The 19,052-nt window shown below is 36.9% G+C and overlaps 3 protein-coding genes across 12 annotated transcripts; all 3 read right to left on the bottom strand.

Annotated features, from left to right (window-relative positions):
• Window positions 1-18: 18 nt before the first annotated feature.
• On the bottom strand, window positions 19-5,928 carry LOC132204245 (uncharacterized). Its single transcript, XM_059632625.1, has 9 exons — window positions 5,779-5,928; window positions 5,514-5,721; window positions 4,351-4,459; window positions 4,053-4,154; window positions 3,496-3,612; window positions 2,920-3,070; window positions 2,167-2,343; window positions 1,855-2,111; window positions 19-1,486 (listed from the first exon to the last, which is right to left on the bottom strand). The coding sequence occupies exons 1-9, from the start codon at window positions 5,789-5,791 to the stop codon at window positions 1,172-1,174; spliced, it is 1,449 nt and encodes a 482-aa protein (XP_059488608.1). The 5' UTR covers window positions 5,792-5,928; the 3' UTR covers window positions 19-1,171.
• A 731-nt stretch (window positions 5,929-6,659) lies between these two features.
• Window positions 6,660-10,164, bottom strand: LOC132204492 (uncharacterized). The gene is made up of 4 exons (XM_059633021.1): window positions 9,848-10,164; window positions 9,592-9,798; window positions 8,401-8,746; window positions 6,660-7,467 (listed from the first exon to the last, which is right to left on the bottom strand). The coding sequence occupies exons 1-4, from the start codon at window positions 9,848-9,850 to the stop codon at window positions 6,905-6,907; spliced, it is 1,119 nt and encodes a 372-aa protein (XP_059489004.1). The 5' UTR covers window positions 9,851-10,164; the 3' UTR covers window positions 6,660-6,904.
• A 964-nt stretch (window positions 10,165-11,128) lies between these two features.
• Window positions 11,129-18,962, bottom strand: LOC132204294 (phosphatase and actin regulator 3). 10 transcript variants are annotated; one of them, XM_059632714.1, is made up of 15 exons: window positions 18,605-18,961; window positions 18,148-18,189; window positions 17,693-17,989; window positions 17,428-17,532; window positions 15,303-15,730; window positions 14,820-15,069; window positions 14,646-14,763; window positions 14,392-14,552; window positions 14,289-14,337; window positions 14,114-14,134; window positions 13,887-14,053; window positions 13,628-13,834; window positions 13,467-13,570; window positions 13,243-13,415; window positions 11,129-13,180 (listed from the first exon to the last, which is right to left on the bottom strand). In XM_059632714.1, exons 1-15 carry the CDS (start codon window positions 18,711-18,713, stop codon window positions 13,165-13,167), a joined length of 2,247 nt encoding a protein of 748 aa, XP_059488697.1. In that variant the 5' UTR covers window positions 18,714-18,961; the 3' UTR covers window positions 11,129-13,164. The 10 variants fall into 10 exon arrangements, with proteins under 10 accessions (XP_059488697.1, XP_059488694.1, XP_059488696.1 ...); XM_059632711.1 differs by having other exon boundaries at window positions 14,631-14,763; XM_059632713.1 differs by having other exon boundaries at window positions 14,646-14,766; window positions 18,605-18,959.
• Window positions 18,963-19,052: the final 90 nt, after the last annotated feature.

Raw genomic sequence — 19,052 nt, forward strand, 5'->3', positions numbered from 1 at the left:
AAAACAAAAAATGGCTCTTCCCATTTAAAATCCAGATTTTATTATTGATAAATATATAACGTGTGTTTTATATAATTTCAGGACATATTACATGACACCTCTGGTTACCTAAACCGCATGCACTGACATTTGTTTTTGTAGTTTGGTTAACGCGTATATAACATCGCAACAATGGTACAACCTTTTCCAACCAAATGAAAAACAAAAACGAAAATGTCTTTTTCAAAGTTTCAGGCCGTTTTTGCTTTAAATCTCCTTATAGTAAGTTAAATTAGGCCTTCATTCAAGTAAAAATTTCATGTTAAAATTTATTTATCGAACACATTTGGAAATAAAGTGTCCGACTAAATTCCGAAAATTTACTACAAATACCGTCTACGCCACGATTTATTTTATATATAAAAAATACAATCCATCTATTATAATATTCACGCAATAATCTCACGTTTAGTATTAGATTAGTCGCTTAATCACATTCAGTTTAGTGTAAATATGTTTGCTTGTTAGTACTCCGAAGTACAGGAGACACAACAGTTAAAATCCTGTAAATACTTTAATATATTTTTTAAGTAAACATGCGCTCTAACTCAGTTGTACGTACACAGATATTTTATATAATATTTAATATATATGCATTTGCCTGTCTTTTTCTTCTCCCTAGTTGATGTATTCGTTATAATTCGTCTTTTTATTAATGACCAAAGTCACCAAAGAATTAGAGGATTTCAACGGACGGAAATTTTAAATAATTATTAACAAAATTTCACATTCTTTTAAATCCTCAAGCTGGACTTCACGTTCAATACTTCATTTGATAAAAGTCACTCTAATATATAAGCTAATGAAAAATCCAATTTTTAAATCATCCCTAAATTAATGTATTTTTATAAATAATTTAAATAACTAAATAATCAGTTTATAAATCAGCTTATCTTTTATCAAAAAATGAAGTATTACGAGGCATTTCATGCTAAGAACTTACATTTGAATTTAATAGGGTCCTGCTTGAAATTTTTGAACAAAAATGAAATTGAAATATACGATTTTTATTTTATAATGTGGAAAAACTTTTGTTTCGAAAATTGGAATCTTAAATTTAAATTTTTCAAATCAAAATACCTTTCATAATTTAATTTTTATAAAAGCGGATAAAATTTTGACCGCAAGACAATTACATGTAGAGCGACGGTCTGGCGTTGCGGAAGTTGGCGACGGGCGAAAAGGGTTGCGGCGGCCGCACCACCGGTTGCTTGGTCACGCCGGCCATGGCGCACGCCATGACCAGTTCGAGGGCGCGACAGGTCGAGTGGAAGAAAAACCAGGACCAGATGGAGGTGGGCTCGAGCGGCGCCAACAACGAGGCGACGCTCGTCACCGTCGTCGGCATCTCGAACAGCAACTTCCACAGGTTGGCCAACACGCGCAGAAACTCGGCCACGCACAACATTAACCCCATCACCGCCGTGGCGCTCGTCACTTTCAGCACCTAAGAAAATAACAAAATCGATCCAAAATTGAATAAAAAATTTTAGGTTTATTCGGAATTGCTTATTTATTTGCTCTTTAAAATATCATATTTTACTATTTTGACAATATTTTGCGGATTGGAGATGATTTTAAAGGTTATTAATAATTTCGGATAAAAATTTAAAATTTAATTTATTTTAGATAATTCTAATTGTAATTTAAAATATTTAATCTTTTTCGATCTTTTAAAAAAAATCATTTTAAACTTGAAACGAAATTCTTTACATTTCTTCAATTCATCATAACCAACAGAAAAGTTAATTATGTAATTAACTGTTTTGATTAAAATCAAATTTCAATTGTTCTAAATAAAGAAAATAGTCTGACCTGTTCGACTTGGAGTTTTCTGTTTTTGCCAGCGTCACTGGCCGCCGCCGAGTGCGAGACGAGCGCAATGTGCCGCAACACAGTGTGCAGCGTGTAGTCCGGCTTGGGGCCCATGTTTGACCCCTGACCCAGCAGTGACTCGTTCTGCTGGGACTTTTCGTCGCCAGGCGCCTCCTTGTGCCACGACGACGCGTTTCCCGTCTCGCCACCCATCCAACTGCAGCCGGGCCGAGAGTTTGAAACTGCCTCCGACGTGCCTAAAAATAAATAAATTTTTTAAAATTTTTATTCAAATTTTGAAAAGTAAAATACCTGTGGGGGCCGAGCTGAGCGAAGTTGACGTTTGGCCACTTTGTCCTCCGCTAGGGCTGCTGTGCTCCTGTTCGTCGGAGATTCGAATTCGGGGCGCAAGGAGGGTTGGCACGAGAGCTGCGGCCACCGACGTAGCCAAATTATTGTAAGGCGCAAGCATCGCCAGCTGCATGATTCCTTCAAAAAAAAATATATATATTGAGAAAAGTTGCTCAAATTATTTTGAAAGTGATTTGTTAAAAGTATAAATTTATTTAAATAAAATTTTAATGCCAATTAATTTCATCCTCAACCAATTAAAATATTTTTTTTGATCATTTCAATATTTTTATTTAAAAATTAACAAAAAAAAATTATGTTCCCTGGTATTTTTGTATTCATATTTCAATTCATTTATATGAATTCATACGCTAGATTGCAGATATTACAACAAACAGCTTGTTACGAACACATTTCTAAAAAAGCTTAATTGGATTGCTATTCTCATCTCTTTATTGTATAAGTCACAATGTTGTTCTCTTTAATAATCGCAATTGCACAAAATGTCCTGTATGGCTTCATGCAACTTTTTATTACAGTAAATTAAGCTAGCAAAGAGTCATTTTTTTCTCCATTCAAGCGTCCCTTAAAGTTATAGACTTTCATTTCGATTTTCAATTTCTAATGTTTTAATTTTCTGGTAATTTTTTTTAGTCAAGGTAGACTTCGGTTCAATCCTTCCCTTTGCAATTTGGTATTTTTATTTTAAATTACCTTTGTAATTGGCATCGAGAGGTCCGCAGGCCAAAAGACCACTTGGCACAGATCGGACCAGTTTTTGCACGCGGTGCCCCACGTACAGGAAGGTGGAGCACAGGTAGATACTCCAGATCACGTACACAGCTTGCATAAAGTATTTGGCAACCTGAAACAACAGCAAAATCACCATCATAAAAAAATTTATTACATTTTCAAAATAACGAAAAAAAAGCAATTAATAAACTTTTTGTACAAAAAATATTAAGAATTGTAGCTCTTAACTCTTATTTTAATTAATTTCGCAGTGAAAATTTAGGCTGACAAGACTTTGCTGTGGCGTGACTCTAAAAATAAATTAAATCACACTTTCTGTGGGGTGGGAATTATGCAACCCGCGCTTCAGCGACGTCGGGCGGCACGGTTTGCCACTTTCGTTCAGGCGCGTTGAACAGAAAGGAGAGTCGCGAAGCCCCGCGGGTGCTTTTTTCTCTGTTTGTTGCTTCGCGTCGCGAAAACACGCGGAATGGGGATTGCAGTTGGCGCGTGTGTCGTGGATTTGCTAACCGGGAGGGCCAAAATAAACTCACTCACCAGGAATTGCTCGCTGAAAGCGACGGCGATGTCTGCGCCGATGATGACACAGAAATGACTTGTGATGATGCACGACAGACACGACTTGTGACGTAGCTTTTCCGGTCCAAACTTGAGCTGCAAATAAAAAGTAACCCCAAAGAAATAAAATTAATTACAATTATGAAAAAGGTTTTAGAGGAGATTGCAATGAAAAGCTGAACGCTTCAGATATATTTCTGGTATATAATTAAAAGTAAAATTAATTAACTTTGAGCATATTTTTCCATTAATGATAATTAAAAACATTTTTTCCTCTTAAACAAAATATTGAATTTTAATTGTTTCTGTGACCTACGATTCAATAAATAAATTTAAAAAAGAATAAAATTTGCGTCACAAGCTGAAATTTGCACAATTTCCTCGCTAAATTTTTTGCATTTTTGTCAAATTAAATTAATTTAAAATGCATTTTTACCCCTTCCCAGCCAAGAGGAAACAAACTATCTAATATTTTTCCTCTATATTTTTGTGTAAATTAGAGGTTTTGATATTAAATTATAAAACATTATTTTTACCTGAGTCAGCTGTAGAAAAGCGAGTTGAATGAGGCAGAACGCAGAAGTCACACACGGAAATCCAACGTCCCACAAAATTGAGCCGATAGCTTTTGGCAATGACTGAAAACAAGTAAAATTATACAGCAATTTAAAAAAAAAACTCTTTTCATAATTTATTTATTTAATCTTTATCCACACATTTAAAATTATTGCTTTAAAAATAACGAGAAATACTTATTAAAGAATTTTAAAATTCCATAGTTTCCTTTTTTTAATTTGAACAGTTTTTACGTTTTTGAAGCAAAAAGGGACTCACGTGCGCCAAGCTGTAGGGATCGATGAACAGGGAGGCGGCTCTGGAGGCGCCGAGCAGGCAGATGAACACATTGATGGTTGCCATGAAGGGTCGCGACGAGATCAGCGACCTTGCAGCGAAAACGTCCAATTAGAAAAGCAAACACGGAGAGCAAGTGAAATGAGAAAGGCTTCACGAGAGGCTTTTCGTCGTTATTAAAAAAAAAGCAGGAGCGAGAAGTACAGTTTTTTTCTTTCGCTATATAAAGTTGACTTTCGCGACAAGAGAGAATGAAACGAAGAAAACATGCCGGATTAAATGAATGGAAAAGAAAAAGAGAGATTTTTTTTCCGTTCTGCAGCTTTTGTTCTTCATTTTGTCAGCAGCAATTTTATTTGCGTTTACTTTAAAGAGACTGCAGAGAGTGAAAATTGAGGAAGTAGAATATTATTTAGTTTGGGCTAAATAGTTTTTCATTATCTTTTTGGTGTAAATAATTTCTTAAGAAACTCGTAAATAGATCAATTATCTTGAAACTAGCTTGAAACCTATACAATTTTTTTTAATAAAATGGCGATTTATTAAAAAATGTTGAAAAAATCAATGAAAGTATTGAAATTAATTATACATTTTCCGATGCATTTAGATGTAGACGTTTTATTGTGTAGCTTTTGAAGGATATTATAAAAATTATGCAATATTTATTTGACCTTTTTTATAAATAGCAAATAGAGTTAAAAAAAAATTTAAACAACGTCCATATATATTTGTACTTTTTCTTATAAAAATTAATAAAGTTTTCCTGAGACTTTTGAATCAAGCTATTTACTGATATTTTTAAGGATCGTTAGTCATTTTAACAGAACACTATCTTAATTTGCGGATAATTTGAATTATTGTTCTATATGTATATCTTTTTATCCTTAGGAAATAAATTTTAGAAAAATTCTGCTAAAAAGGAGAGACAAATTAGAGACTCAAAAATTTGAAAGGGTAAAAAACATCAACATCACTTTGTTGCTGGGAGATAAATTAATTTAACCCAAAAATTGTAGGCGTTAAAATTAAATAAAAATGGCTCAAAATAAATCAATCAAGCGCATCTCTAAAATACTAAATTTTTTGAAACCATTTGTTATAAATAGAAAAAAAATTTGAATTTTTATATTTTAAAATATAATCACCTGAGATTGAGAATTGAGAAGAAAGCATAAAAGGAGAGGACGAAAAAGCAGAAGCCGAATCCGTAGACGTGCAGCAGCAGCAGCCAGCGCAGGTGCGCGTGCAGCAGGTCCCAGGTGGGGTGGCACCCTGAGGGCAGACACGCCACCCTCCAGTCGCCGCTACTGTTGCTCGCCGCCGCCGCCGCATCAGGTGTCAAAGAAGAAGTGTCTGCAACAGAGTTTCTCTCCTCGTCAGTCACATCGATGAATTAAAATTCAAATATACCATTGAGCTCCATCGGGGGCGGTCCGGGGGCTGCGGGGGCGCATATCTCACGCTGCTCGGCGGGCCATCGCTCTACTCGCGGCCCAGGTGCTGGCCGAGTGCTAAGAATGGAAAACGTGGTGCCAAAGAGACACCCACCCTCGCACCCCCGTCGATCGATCCACCCCCGGGGCGAGCGCTGCCCTCTCGAGGCGCCGCCCCCAACTAGCTGAAGACGATTTTCCGGGAAATTTCTCAATCCCTCTGAGTGAGAGACACACGTCCGCCTCCCATTCCGCCAATTTCCGCTTTCTAAATTGCTTGTTCCGGCCGGAAAATGAGGGAGGAAAGTTGCCGAGCACAATTAAGTTTAACCCTTTTGAGGGTTGAAAATTTTATTGTGGAAAAATCCAAATGAAATTAACTAAAAGTTTTTCATTTGTAGCATTTTGATCAAATTTGATTATGCAATTATTAATATCCAGTCTTGAAAATATTAAATTTCGTTTATAGTCAATTAAATTTGCGAGGGGTGAAAAATCAGCATATTATATATTTAAGCAAGAAATAGGTCAAATTGAATATTAATTTAGAAAAATAATTAATAAATTGATTTTATTTCACCATGTAGACTTGCTGTGACCTTATTCGCGGCCTTTTCAATGTGACATTTTGGATTAAATGGAAGGTTTTAGTTGAAATAACACGCTCTGTTATAATAATTAAGGTCAATAACTCTTGCAGCAATAACCTTTTTATTAAAAAATACCGAAAAATACATTACATAAACTTCAGTATAGATTCGTTTTAAACTTGACTAGCAACGTAAAAATACAAATACGAAATATTCCTAAATGAAAATGTGATTACAATTTAAAAAAAAACGAATTGATAGACTCCATTCCTTTTTATCTTAGTTAAAAGTAAAAACTAATAAATTTACTGTGATTTAATAAATCGATATTTCATCTTAAATATCATGAAAATTGAAAGTTGATCTATAAAAAAAAATTAATTGCTTTGATACTAAATATGTATTAAATAAAATTGATGAATTTTAATGAAAATAATTAACTTCTTCAGATAAGACAGAAAAATCTAACTTAATTTTTAACTAATGATGAAATTTTAAATTAACTTTTTTTTTCTACTGCCTTTGCTGCATCTTCTTCAGCTCAGTTTCGTCCCAAGCGAAATTTCTCTTGGCCGTCGTCCTCTGGTCATCGTGCACCACCAAGGGCTTCACGTCTGCGAACTTGACAGTTCGCTGTTGCTGACCTGCGCCGTCTAGGTCACGGGGGACGTGGTCGTTGGCCGGGTCGAGGATTTCCGGCTGCTGGAAAATGGGCGCCGGCGCCTGGTGCTGGGGTTGCGGGATGGCCCGGACGCTTTTGAAACTGACCGGTCCGTAGGGGTTGTGCTGCTGTTTGAGGCCGTTGTCGAAAAACGAGTCCCAGAACGTGGGTTCGGACGCGTGTCCGACGGGGTGCAGACCGTACGGCCCGAGGTGGCCGTGGTGACTGTGGTGGCCGCTGAAGAGGAACGACTTGAGGCCGATCAGGGCGCCGAACATGATGGCCACTTTGCTGAAAAACACTGCCTTGGAGGCCATGAAGAAAAAGACGGCCAAAAGGATCGGCATCAGCGTCGATAGCTTCAGTTTGAAGCCGAGAAGTGCGGGCAGGACGGTGCGCTTCACCAATAATTTGCCTAAAGAGATGGAAAATTGTGTAAATTCTTTTTAATTGATGAATAAAAAACGTGTTGGTAATAAAAATCTGATGAAAATGAAAATTTCTGTATTTGAATTTTGAAAGAAACAAACCAAAATAAACAAACAGATGAAATATGAATTAATAAATGCATGTTTCATCAAAAATTAAAAGTCAATTTCAAAATAACTAGAAAAAAAACACAAATTTAAATATCTTTAAATACAGATACATATTTTAATTGTAGTTAATTTAGAGGAATTCTAATAATTTAAATAAAAACCATCTAAATTAATAAATAAAATTTTTGCAACAATAATAACTTTGTTTAAAAAAAGTGAAATCTTTTGTCATCAATTAAAATTTAAATGAAAACAATCTGAGCTGTAATTAATCTTGATAAAATTAAAGAGAAAACTTTCACTGCTACAATATGCTGGCCATCAAAGTTATCGGCGCGTAGAAAAGGAAGTCGGGCACATTAATTTGCGCCCCTCTCACTTTTGCAGATAATCAAATCACTGTAACAGTATCTTTTGCAGTTTTTTACGTCCAATAAAAATGTTCTTATATATTTTCAGCCAAAATTATAAAATAAAAAAACAAGAAGAATTAACAAAATTATATGACGCAAAATAAAATTATGCACAAGCGTGAAATTTTTTAATTAAAATTATGAATATACAGATTTCCTTAATTTGAATAATAATTAAGTAAATCATTGAATTATCATAAAAAAAATGTTTCAAAGGTATTTTATTATTTCTGGAGAAAATTTTGAATCAATCTTATATTTTAATGAGAACTTATTTTCATTTTGTTGTAAAAAGTTAATTTGAACTCTATTTTCATTAAACTTTCAACTGATAATTCAGTATATTGAATAAATATATTGAAAAGAATTGAAAATTGGAATAATTGCCTTGCATACCTGGGCCAAGGGCGCGGTCGGTGTCGTCGTAGAGTTTCTCAAGGACGAACTCGAGCATGCCCGAGTCGTGCACCCCCATGGGTCCAACCCTCATGACCAGGCCGGGGTAGAGGGTGTCGAGTTGCCAACGCATGATGCGTTGGCCGAGGAAGTGGCGCATCGCCTCCGCCAGCGACGGCGCCTCGCCAGGGTAGTGTTGAAAGTGCGGCAGGGCGCGCGACCCTGACGCTGTGTCCGCCGAAGCCACGAAGGAAATCGCGTCTGAAAAACCGACGGTCGAGGGTGCGCCTGACAAAAGGTGCGTCACGGCGCGACGCTTCAGACACTCACCCAGTCCGTCAGAATTCTGCATTCAACCAAAATTTTTTCTAAATTCTTTATATGGAAATGAAAATTACCGATTTTGATGCAAATGGTTTTGAATCTAATAAAAAAATCTAAAAAAAAAAAAATCATATATAAAAGTCAATAATGGACCTTTTTAATTAGTGAAAAGTAAAACTCGACAACTGATCGACACTTGATTCTTGATTTAAATAAAAATGAAGTAAAATTTATAGTAAAATTAATACAAAAACTTTATGAATTAGATTTCTTTAAAAAAAAGACGCGGAAAATGTGTATTCTTTTTATATTTGTAGAAAAGAGAGCAAAAATGGCCCTTTTAAAATGGAAAAAAAAACTAAAATGTTGAAAATAAATTTTAATGCGTGGAAAGATAAAGTTTGATTTTTCCCAATTAAAGGAAAAATTTAGGCAAAAAATTGAAATAATCGCAGATTGAGTAGTTTTTAGTGAATAATTTTCAAATTTTATAGAAGTAAAAGTATGTTTTTTTCTAAAATTGAATAGACAGTACTGGTCTTCGGTCAATAAATGAAGATGAAATCAAAGGCGCTTAAATATGCAAAAAAAAATAAACTTCTGCAATTTTAAGGAGGCAAAAGTGTTCATACAGAGGTCAGAAATTTTGAAGTCTCAAAATGTGCTGAAAATTTTCAATTTTTTTACTCATAAACAAAATTTCCAAAATTTATAATTCAAAATATTTTGAATCGAAATGACATAATTAAGAAATAATATATTGTCAGAATTAATAAAATTTAAAGAACCCTTTTTTACTAGTATTGCATTTTTTTTTGTCATTTAAAATAAAATCAATTAAGTATTTAATTAAATATGGATACTCACAGTGAAGATGTTGTTGGATCTAGGGTTGCACTGCATGAGGTCATCAGCAAAAGACCCAAAAGTGAAACCAGCCCCCGAGGGAAGGGGTGGGTCCACGTCCATAAAAAGACCATCGCGCGCCTCCTTCTTGTCCTCGCCCGTCTGCACCGAGGCGCTAATCCGCACAAAAACGAGCAAAGCCACCAACAGAACCTGATCTCGCCTCGACTACAATGAAATTTTAAAAATTTGACAAAATTTTCATTAAATTAATCACCATTATACGCCCTTCGGAAGATGAAACTAAACTGCGGGAACGTTTCTAACCCGAGGGCTTTATACCTTTCCCTTTCCTATCCGAGAGTGAAATTTTGCAAGTAATTAATGATGTACACTTGTTTCAACCCCACTGCTTTTTGATACATTGTCCGAGGCGGCGGAGGAGGCACCAGCTGGACTCATCGTCGGCGGAGATGAGCTTGGCTAGCCGCAATGTCAAGATCCTGCGCTTTGTTTTCGGCTCGCTGCCTCTTTGGATGCACATTTGTATGCATAAATTGGTGCTTTCTTATGGCGGCGGTACCAGAGAAGGGACTGAACATATTTTAAATTTTGAACATTTTCACATCAAATAGATACAATAAATATAATTATTTAATACTTAATTTAAAAAAGATTGATGGATTTACAAATTTAAAAACAATAAAAATTAATTAACCGAAGAAAAATCCCTCAAAATTATAAAAAAAAATTAAATTTGAAAAATATGATTATACCAGTCTGACGAAAAAACAAAAACAGTTATAAATGATTATTGTCTTTCTTTTTTATTAAAATATTAATTTCTGGGACTAAATTTTGAGCTTATAATATTATTTCCTCTACTAAAAATTTGAGATTTATGCGAGTGCTGGTCTTCACTCCATAAGAAAAGGTCGATGTGCGAAAAGTTTGCTAGAAAGTGGCCATGAAAATCAGAGCGGAACTCATCCTGGAATTGTCCGCAAAGGAAAAAGGATAAGAGTATCGCTCTAAAGAACGATTTTCGAGTGGGCTGATGAGGGTGGCCGCATAGTTCCTCTGAATGATAAAAAGTGTCCTGTGACGAATTAAAAAATTGCGTCGAGAGAGCTCGAATACCAAAGTAAAAGTTTGCAATTAAGAATAATTCCACAAAAAATTAAATTCATTCATTTTATAATCCTGAACAAAGTATCGTTTTGATCAATTTTGAATTTCATTGTATAAAACTTATAAAAGAGAATCAGTTTTTATTGTAATAAAAAAGAATTAATTAAAAGATTAATTCATTTTCTTAATGTTTTATTTGGGTTGGAAGATTTTGTAAATAAAAACATTGCTTATATATTGTAAAGGATTTTGTTATTATATTTTTATTATTTCTCGGTATATTTATCAATTTATGCACATTGTCTCGTGTGTGTTGTGTGTGATTTCCTCCGTTATTATTTGTCTCGAATTTCACCATTCTTACATTTTATATATTTCAGTATGATACACTATACACTGCTTGCTGAGTTTTTTTCTTCTTTTTAAATCCTATTATCCTCGCGAATGACCTCACACATAATATACGCATGACAAGCCATTTTAAATAATTAAATCTCTCTTCGCCGCTTCATTTTTCCAATTCGATTTCTTTTTAATTTCACTCATCGAAAATAAAAACAAAAATCGGGTTAACGCAAACGCGAAAAGAGCGCTAAATTTAATCGCAACTAAACTAACTATGCAATAAATATGTAATACGAGAGGTAAAAAATCCAAGCATCCACTTTCGCAAAAAACACTTTCCAAATTTAGTGCCAATTTTTTTTGGTCGTATAAAAATCGATAAAATTTCAAAAGACAACGACGTTAGAATTTAGTTTAATATTTCTCGTGTAAGACTTCAAATAATTGATTAAAATCCGCCCACTCTGACCAAAACGAAATTTCGCAAGCGGACCTTCTTTTTTGTCACAAAACGAAGAAACAAGATTTAAAAAACAAAATTGAGCAAATCTCAAAACTAAAATTACATCCATGTGGTGGTTGCTCCGTAACTCAATAATAATAATCTTGATTGCACTCTCTTCAAATCATATAATTATTAATTTGACTCAAATAATGATGAAAAACTCAATGAGCAGAATAGGTGTTTTTATAATAATATGTTTCGGGTGTAAAAAATTTGTAAAATCAAGTGAAAACACAGGCACCAGTCTCTTTAAGAAGCAAGCAAACAATTAGCTGCCTGATTATTTCCCGCAACGTTTTGCAATGTAATCAACAATTTCGTGTGGAATTCAGAATCGCACAGCGATGCGAATTCCAAAGCCTAGCATTATTCCTTTCTCGTCGCGTCAAGAACTAATAATTTAAAATTTATGAAAACCTAATCAGTCAATTTCTGATACAAAAACGACAATAAAGTTACTAGTTCTAATTTTTCTCGGGTGACTTGATCAAGAAAGGAACAACACTGGCGAAAATTGGTAAAAATCATCCTTGGCCGATTGAGACAAGTGGACAGTATCTTTTTTTTATATAAATTAAGTGTGCTCATTTGGGTGCAAATTAAACTTATCGAGTATAATACTGATGAGTAAATTATAGAGCGATGGCAAATTAAGAGGTGCGCTTTTGATTTTGGTCAACGCTTCACATTCCGAACTCTGCCAATTTGGGTAGGTATAAAACGTACAATGGCTGGATTTGTCAATCACCGCGAATGCCTTGTGGTTTCATTAATAATTATATTATGCTTGTGAACACTCGGAAAAATAAAACGTAGAATCACATTTCTGGAGACAAAATTTGTGTTGAAAATTTCCGACATGGATTTTGTCCCGCAGCGTGCTGAGTAATTAGGTATTAATTCAAATCTTCAGTCTCCAAAAATCAACTTAAAATATAAACATATCAAAAGAAAAATCCGCGTCGGGGAAGCTACGTATGTGTGTGTGGTTTTGCGTTTCTGCTTCTATGTACAAAATTCCCCTTTCGGCGCGAGCCAGACGAGAACTGTGGTCGAAAAAAAATGAACAGGGATGGCACCCAAACTGGACACGTGGGAACGATTAGTACGGACAAACAAACATTCACACAAGAGCTAAATCTTTGGCACTTAGAACTGTTCAATAATAATTGTTCCTACCTGTTTTGACGAGGGGCACAAAAATCGAGATACGCGCGGGTTTATTATGTTATCATGTTACGTTTTTCGTCTTCAAAAGCGTCCGGGATATCCGTTTGTGAATCAGCTCAACTGACTGACAAAGAACACAAAACTAGTGCTTGATCATAACACACAAATCATTTTGGTAACTGATCGACGACGTGAAATAGTACTTAAAAAAATGCAGCACTAAAATGCAGTTGCGCAAACAAAGAACGGCAGGTATTGCTTGATTGAAGGCCTGACCGACTTGGTGGGCAATCAGTGGTTGATCCAAGTCCGTCTCCAAACAAAAAGTAACTGTCCCGAATTTAGCAGGCGGTGGGTAAACCAACTTAACGGTACTTTCGGTTTGTCAGCAGCGGCCCGACGATCTCTTGCAAATAAAGGACACGATTTGTTTCATCTCCCTGTCATGGCCTGTGATACCTGCAAACACAAATAAATCTTCAGCATCAACCAGTCCAAAGTGGGTGAATATTAAAAAGTACCTGGTCAAGTGCTTGCTTTGCGCATGCACTTCCATTTCGGAAGACTTAAACTCGTTGAGCTCTTTTCTGATAGCTGCTTTGTCCTTGGGAGTAAGACGTGTCCACGGTTTGTCTGCTCGCCTGTCATAATCACTGGCGCATGTGACCTCGATGTAATCGTTGAACCGTATAATCTACGAATATTTAGTTAGAAAAATTAGCCAAAAGAATCCAGTCCATCTCACTTTTTTCTCTTTCAGTTCCTCAACCGTAGGCCGGAAGGAGAGTTTCCGCAGTAAAACTCGCTTCTTCTCTTCCTTTTGCTGCATCTCCTCAGCTGGGGATTGTTCTGGAATTTAAAAAAGAATGGTTAGAAAGTCTGAAAATTTGTTTGATTATCAAATACTTTTTAAAATATTCCTCTCCTCTAGCTCTTCCTGCGTCGGCCTCATGCTGAGCCGCCTATTCAGCCTTGCGCCAACAGCCTCTTTGTCAAGCTGCCTCTCCAAATCACTACTTTGGTGAATGATGTTTCTATCAATCAGTTCCTGCCGCGGCGGCCGCATGGCGATTTTCAACGCTAAACTATCTTTCCTCGCCACCCGTACACCTGCTTAATAATCAAAGATGAATCTGAATTCGAAAATTACTTATGCCCAACTCACTTAATCTATTGTTCATTATAGGATCATCCCCGCTGTCCGAGTCTGAATCGTGCGAGGGGTTGAGTAAAATTTGCAACTGCTGCTGAGTGGTTTGTGTCACAGTCAGGTGGGTGGGCCTGGCGTTTTCCTTGTCCGACGTTATTGAACGTAGCACTCGTACGCCACCACTAAAAATAAGGTTGACATAAGTAACAGAAATTAACATACACAGAGAACAACAAAAATACCTTATCCTCAGTCTTGGCCTTCTGATAGCAATGGAAAATTTAAAGTTTTAGTATGATTTTGAAAAGAAATTAACTGATTGTTATTTTACAACCAGAGGGAAAAATTTAAACAGCAACAAAAAAAAATGGACCGTTCAGTTTATAGAAAATGTATATGCAAAGAATAATACTTTACCTGATAAGATTGCTAGTTCTGTTATCCTTAGCTTCTACCACAGCATTTCCTGCACATAATACAAATAAAAATTTGCCTAATTTGCTAATTTTCAAAATGGAACCTGATGAGTTTGCAACAATCACTGCAGACTGCGGCCTGTCTTTTGACTTTAACGCAGACTTGATAGGTAAAAGATGGAACCTTGGCTCCTTCGCAGGTACTTCCTCCACCACTGATGTGTCGAGCATCGGCTGAATCGGGTGGTACATGCTACGGTGGAGACTACATTTTACTCAATCTGATTTTTAACTTTCAATCGAAACTAATCATGCTCCATGCCTAAAATTTATTTTCACTCACAACATGTTCGTATACCTTGAACTACTAATGAGACCCATTCGAGCAGCTGCCATCGCTCTATCATTTTCAAGCTCATCCTCGTCGTCCACAGCCGTGCCTCCCTTTTCAGAACTATCTGAGTTTTGATCCGAGTCTTCTATAAAAAAGCATGTTATTTTCACAAGAACAATAGGCAAAAAATTAGGCAACCTTCGTAATACTCGGCGTAGTTAATGGGCTCCATCGAGTAGATGCCATTATTAGGCCCCATGGGATTGTTGGGCTCTTCGGAGATGGTCTCCTGTGTATCACTGTTAGATGAGAACATGGCCGGAGGTGGAATAAGTCCCACTTCCATAATGGGGATAGGGGGCTCGGGCAATTGGGACAAGGTGAGGTACTGAGAGTTGTAGGACATTGGAGGTGGGGTTGATGGCGGTTTCAGGTTCGAGACCGATGGCTGCAAAAGAGAAATAAAAATCCTGGTGAGCAACCAACTTTTTTAAACCTAAAATTAAAAAGGAGCAGAGTGTTTAAATAGGTTCAAAGGCTTTGTTTGTTTTCAAGGCAAATTTGAGGAATTTATCTTTCAATAAAAACTTTCCTAATTTCTAATAAAACTCATATTACAAATTTGCAAGCCGCTTAAGACTACTACCACAGCTATTAGGTGGTGCAAATAAATTAACTTACTGGCTGCAGAGGTTGGTGGTTGATGGCATATGCGGCGTGAGCCGCTGCCTTGTTGGCCGCGGCGGCCGCCTCAAAGGCGATCGACGCGAGGCCGAAGGAGCCCCTGTTGAGGGAGCCACCCCTCGTTTGCATCACAGTGGTAACGGTGGGGGGATTGCTCGGCGAGGCCGGGTAGCTGTTGTGACCAGCGGCAGCGGCTGCGGCCGCCGCAGAGTCAGCGGCCATTTCGAAGGCCTTCCGGCCGCCCTTGAGGGCCGAGGTGACCATCAGAGTGCGCGGCCGCTCCAGCATACTGCCCTGGACGTCCGGCAGGGGCGATGGCATAACGTCTGGAATGTTGTTGGGCAGCTGCGAGGAGAGGATGGAACCCGAGGAGGGCTCATGTGGGGCTTCCGGCGCCTCGTCTGCTTTGATTTGCTTGTGGGCATCTGCAATGAGAAGAAAATAAACATTAAAATGCTGCAAAGGGCAATTTTTAAATAAATTAAGTGCATTACTCTAGTTTGAAGCAATATTTTTCAAAATCCAAAATATAAAATGGGCTTTATTTGATAGACGATTAAGAAACTAAATTGCTTAAAAAAATATTCTAGGAAACGTCATCCATTAAAATTAATTTTATTTATAAAATTTTAACAATTATGAGTAATATTATTTTATTGATTATAATTGTTGAGAGTAAATTACACACAAACAAATTTTGAACCCTCATTTGTGGGATACGCTACTCTCACTTGCCAGTTAATTTAGCACTTTTCCCAAGGAACTCAAAAAATACCTCATGAGTCCCAAATATGGGCTAAGTGCAAACATTAAAATCTTAAAATTGTGTTAACATCAAATTCTGGTTTGAGTACGTAGATTCAAAATATAGCGTGAGAGATGTAAAATTATAAGTTCTTTGGGATTATTTTTTTCTTCCATAAATTATTAAAATAATTCCGATCATCTTAGTAATCCTTTGAAGTAGAAAATGTAATTATTTTGATAATATATCATAGTTGTAAAATAATATAAAAATTGCACACTAAATCAAGAATTTCAAACATGCTCCGCGGGTAAAAATCTTGCCAAAAAAATAATGCAACGTATTATATAATAATCGCATCCTTGTTATGAAGCCTTGAATAAATAATTGCGATGAAAATTCCCGCATTCCTAGTAGCAAAATGTGTCAATATCTAGGGGGTGCGGAGTGAAGGGTGGGGTCGGCGCCAGGGACCGCGGCTCGACTACCTTTGGCGAAGCAGGAGCAGCCCCATACGTAGCCCATCATAGCCCAAAAGCGGGCCCGAAGGCGGGGTCGGCGGCGGAGGCGGCAGGCGGAGGGTGCGAGCCTAGTGTGCTCGCTCGGGGGATGGGGCCGGGCCGCTCGCTCATTTCACCCCATCAATCGATTTTCCCAACAGGTCTGCCAACAGCGTGAGCCGGCGAACCCTTATATTTTCGCAGAGGGTGCGTGCGACTGCCGCCTCGTAACATATTCACGTCCGGCGCTTTCTTTAGGCAAAACTTCTTGCATATTTATATTCATGGCTCAAGCATATGGCTCAGCATTTCAACACAACGTAAAAAAATAATTCATGGGTGTTTAAGATTGCTTTCTTAAACTAAATTAAATATGTAAAATAAAATAAAATTTATTGCTTCTTTATTAATTTCTGAAATCTATTAAATTTGCAATCCAATAAAAAAGGATGATTATTACTAATTCTTGATTATTTAGAGTTTAAAAAGAAATCCTTTGAATCAGTTATATAAAAATTTCAAGAGAAAATTATTTATTTGATATATTATTAAAAAAATTAACCTGAGAAACGGAACTGCCATAAATAACAAAAGGAGCCATAATTAATTTCCCATGTCTTATCTCCCGACTCAATAAAAGGGAGCGGAAGAGGCTCAATGGAAGCGCAATACGCATGTAAATGAGTTGTTTGTCTTGAGCAAGGTGCGACACTAATTTGTACATTTGCGCCTCACAAATAAGGCGCGCGCCCGACGAAAATAGAAACCGCCTAACTGTTCTTTTTTTTATCAGTTTGCAGTCAAACAGAAATCCAAGAACCACCACCAAATGATAGTAAAAATTAGCTAAATTATGAAAATTGTTGGCTGGGCCTACCTTCTTGAGAAGCGTCAATTGTGTCGAGGGTACTGTCAGGAAGTAAAATGCCTTTATGCACTAAATCCTCCCTGTTCGAACGCATGGACATTTTTCGCTCTAAGCCTAAAAACATCATAAATATACATAAGTCTAAATCCTTTCCTTGAATAATTATTATTATTGTTATTTCTTTAGTCTAATTTAAATAACCAATAAAAAGAAGCAAACTGATTGTGTTCGAAGAAAACAGTGCAGATTAAAATTGGTGCAGATAGGCACTCACTCTTGGAAGTGGCCTCAAACTTTTCCGAGCGTTTTTTCCTCCGCCACTTCCACGGCTTGAACAGTCTGCCCAGTGCGGACAGTTTTGATTTCCTCTCGACGGGCGGTGTCCTCGCCTTTGCACTGCCCAGACTGCCCGTCCGCACCGGACCACTGCCGTTCATCTTTTTGGTCTCCGGAGTGTTGGTGTTTGATTTGCTCCTGGCCGAGATAAAGTCGGTGAGAGATAAGGACGAGGCGATGATCTGCCGCTTTTCTTGGAAGTTGAGCTGCTGCGACGTGCCATTCTTCGATCGGACTGAAATCATTCGACATGCAAAATAATTAACGCTTATCGCAAAAATCAACAGATTAAAATTTTTTATAACGTTGACTGCCAAAATGAAAATGTGAAAGAGCTTTAGACTTTCTAAAATTGAGATTTTTTAGGAGTTTTAAATCTTCTAAAAATCTCACCAGAATCATTCAAAGCAGCTTCGTTCAGTTCCGATGACAGGCCTGGAAAAATAAATTTGGCGAATCAGATAAAATGTCTGAGAAACGGTCTGCAAGAAGGTTAATTGTGGTTAATTTATCACCTTAATTAAGGGTGATGTCATGCATTAATAAACATGACTAAAATAGGAGGCGTGTCTCTCCCTTTTTGCAAATTTACGCTCAAGTCGTGACCACAATTCTAATACCAGTGCTAAATTTATAGCAAAACTTGTAGGTGTGTTTTAACCGGTGGACGGCAGGAATTTTTATCCACAAAAAATGCTGGCAGAAAGCCGACGTTGTTGAACAAAAAGTGGCAAAATAACCGTTTAAGGTGGAACTGGGTGACCGACCTCGATTGTTACGGTCCAAAATTTCACGTTCTCACCGCCTTACGAGGGTGGAAACGGATTAGAAATGCACAATCGGACTTTACCTTCCACGCTGTGTGACGATTTTGGCGAAATAGTTGAGTTAAATATCGAATTATCACATATAACAGACGGAGCCTCTACTTCGTCTGTCATATTTTCTTTCTCAGCCATCTTACATTTCTGTAGAGCTACCAACCGATGGGCAGGAATGCGAGACTATATAATGCCTAAATGGAACGAAAGTTTTCTTGCCATTTTGAACGCAACTTGATTGCAAATATGTACAGATTCAACTAGTAAGAATAATTATTGATTTGTTTCCCTTATAATTCAATGAAAATTGTTGAGTTAACTGTTCTAGATTCTAGATGTTAAACATATCTCTGATTCAACCAAAACAATGCTTTCTCATGTTGGCTATGCTGCAAGACTAAGCTTATTGGTTCCTGGCGCTCCTGCACGGGCCGGAGTTTAATTAAAAGTCTCTTAACACAAAAAGCGCCAGGTGGC

Source organism: Neocloeon triangulifer, unplaced genomic scaffold (genome assembly GCF_031216515.1).
Source record: "Neocloeon triangulifer isolate White Clay Creek 2 clone unplaced genomic scaffold, ASM3121651v1 ptg000022l, whole genome shotgun sequence".
NCBI classification, from domain to species: domain Eukaryota; kingdom Metazoa; phylum Arthropoda; class Insecta; order Ephemeroptera; family Baetidae; genus Neocloeon; species Neocloeon triangulifer.

What these genes read in the sequence shown, in the direction of transcription:
- LOC132204245 (XM_059632625.1), bottom strand. An exon ending in CTTTCAGCGAGCAATTCCTG is followed by an intron (nt 3,071 to 3,495) that starts GTGAGTGAGTTT and finishes CTGTTGTTTCAG; the next exon opens with GTTGCCAAATACTTTATGCA. An exon ending in GCTCAGCTCGGCCCCCACAG is followed by an intron (nt 2,112 to 2,166) that starts GTATTTTACTTT and finishes ATTTATTTTTAG; the next exon opens with GCACGTCGGAGGCAGTTTCA.
- LOC132204492 (XM_059633021.1), bottom strand. An exon ending in GATCCAACAACATCTTCACT is followed by an intron (nt 8,747 to 9,591) that starts GTGAGTATCCAT and finishes GGTTGAATGCAG; the next exon opens with AATTCTGACGGACTGGGTGA. An exon ending in CGACCGCGCCCTTGGCCCAG is followed by an intron (nt 7,468 to 8,400) that starts GTATGCAAGGCA and finishes CCATCTCTTTAG; the next exon opens with GCAAATTATTGGTGAAGCGC.
- LOC132204294 (XM_059632708.1), bottom strand. Translation starts at nt 18,713, where the DNA reads ATGGCTGAGAAAGAAAATATGACAGACGAAGTAGAGGCTCCGTCTGTT. An exon ending in ACCACCAACCTCTGCAGCCA is followed by an intron (nt 15,070 to 15,302) that starts GTAAGTTAATTT and finishes TCTCTTTTGCAG; the next exon opens with CCATCGGTCTCGAACCTGAA. An exon ending in TCAAGGTATACGAACATGTT is followed by an intron (nt 14,553 to 14,630) that starts GTGAGTGAAAAT and finishes AGTAAAATGTAG; the next exon opens with TCTCCACCGTAGCATGTACC.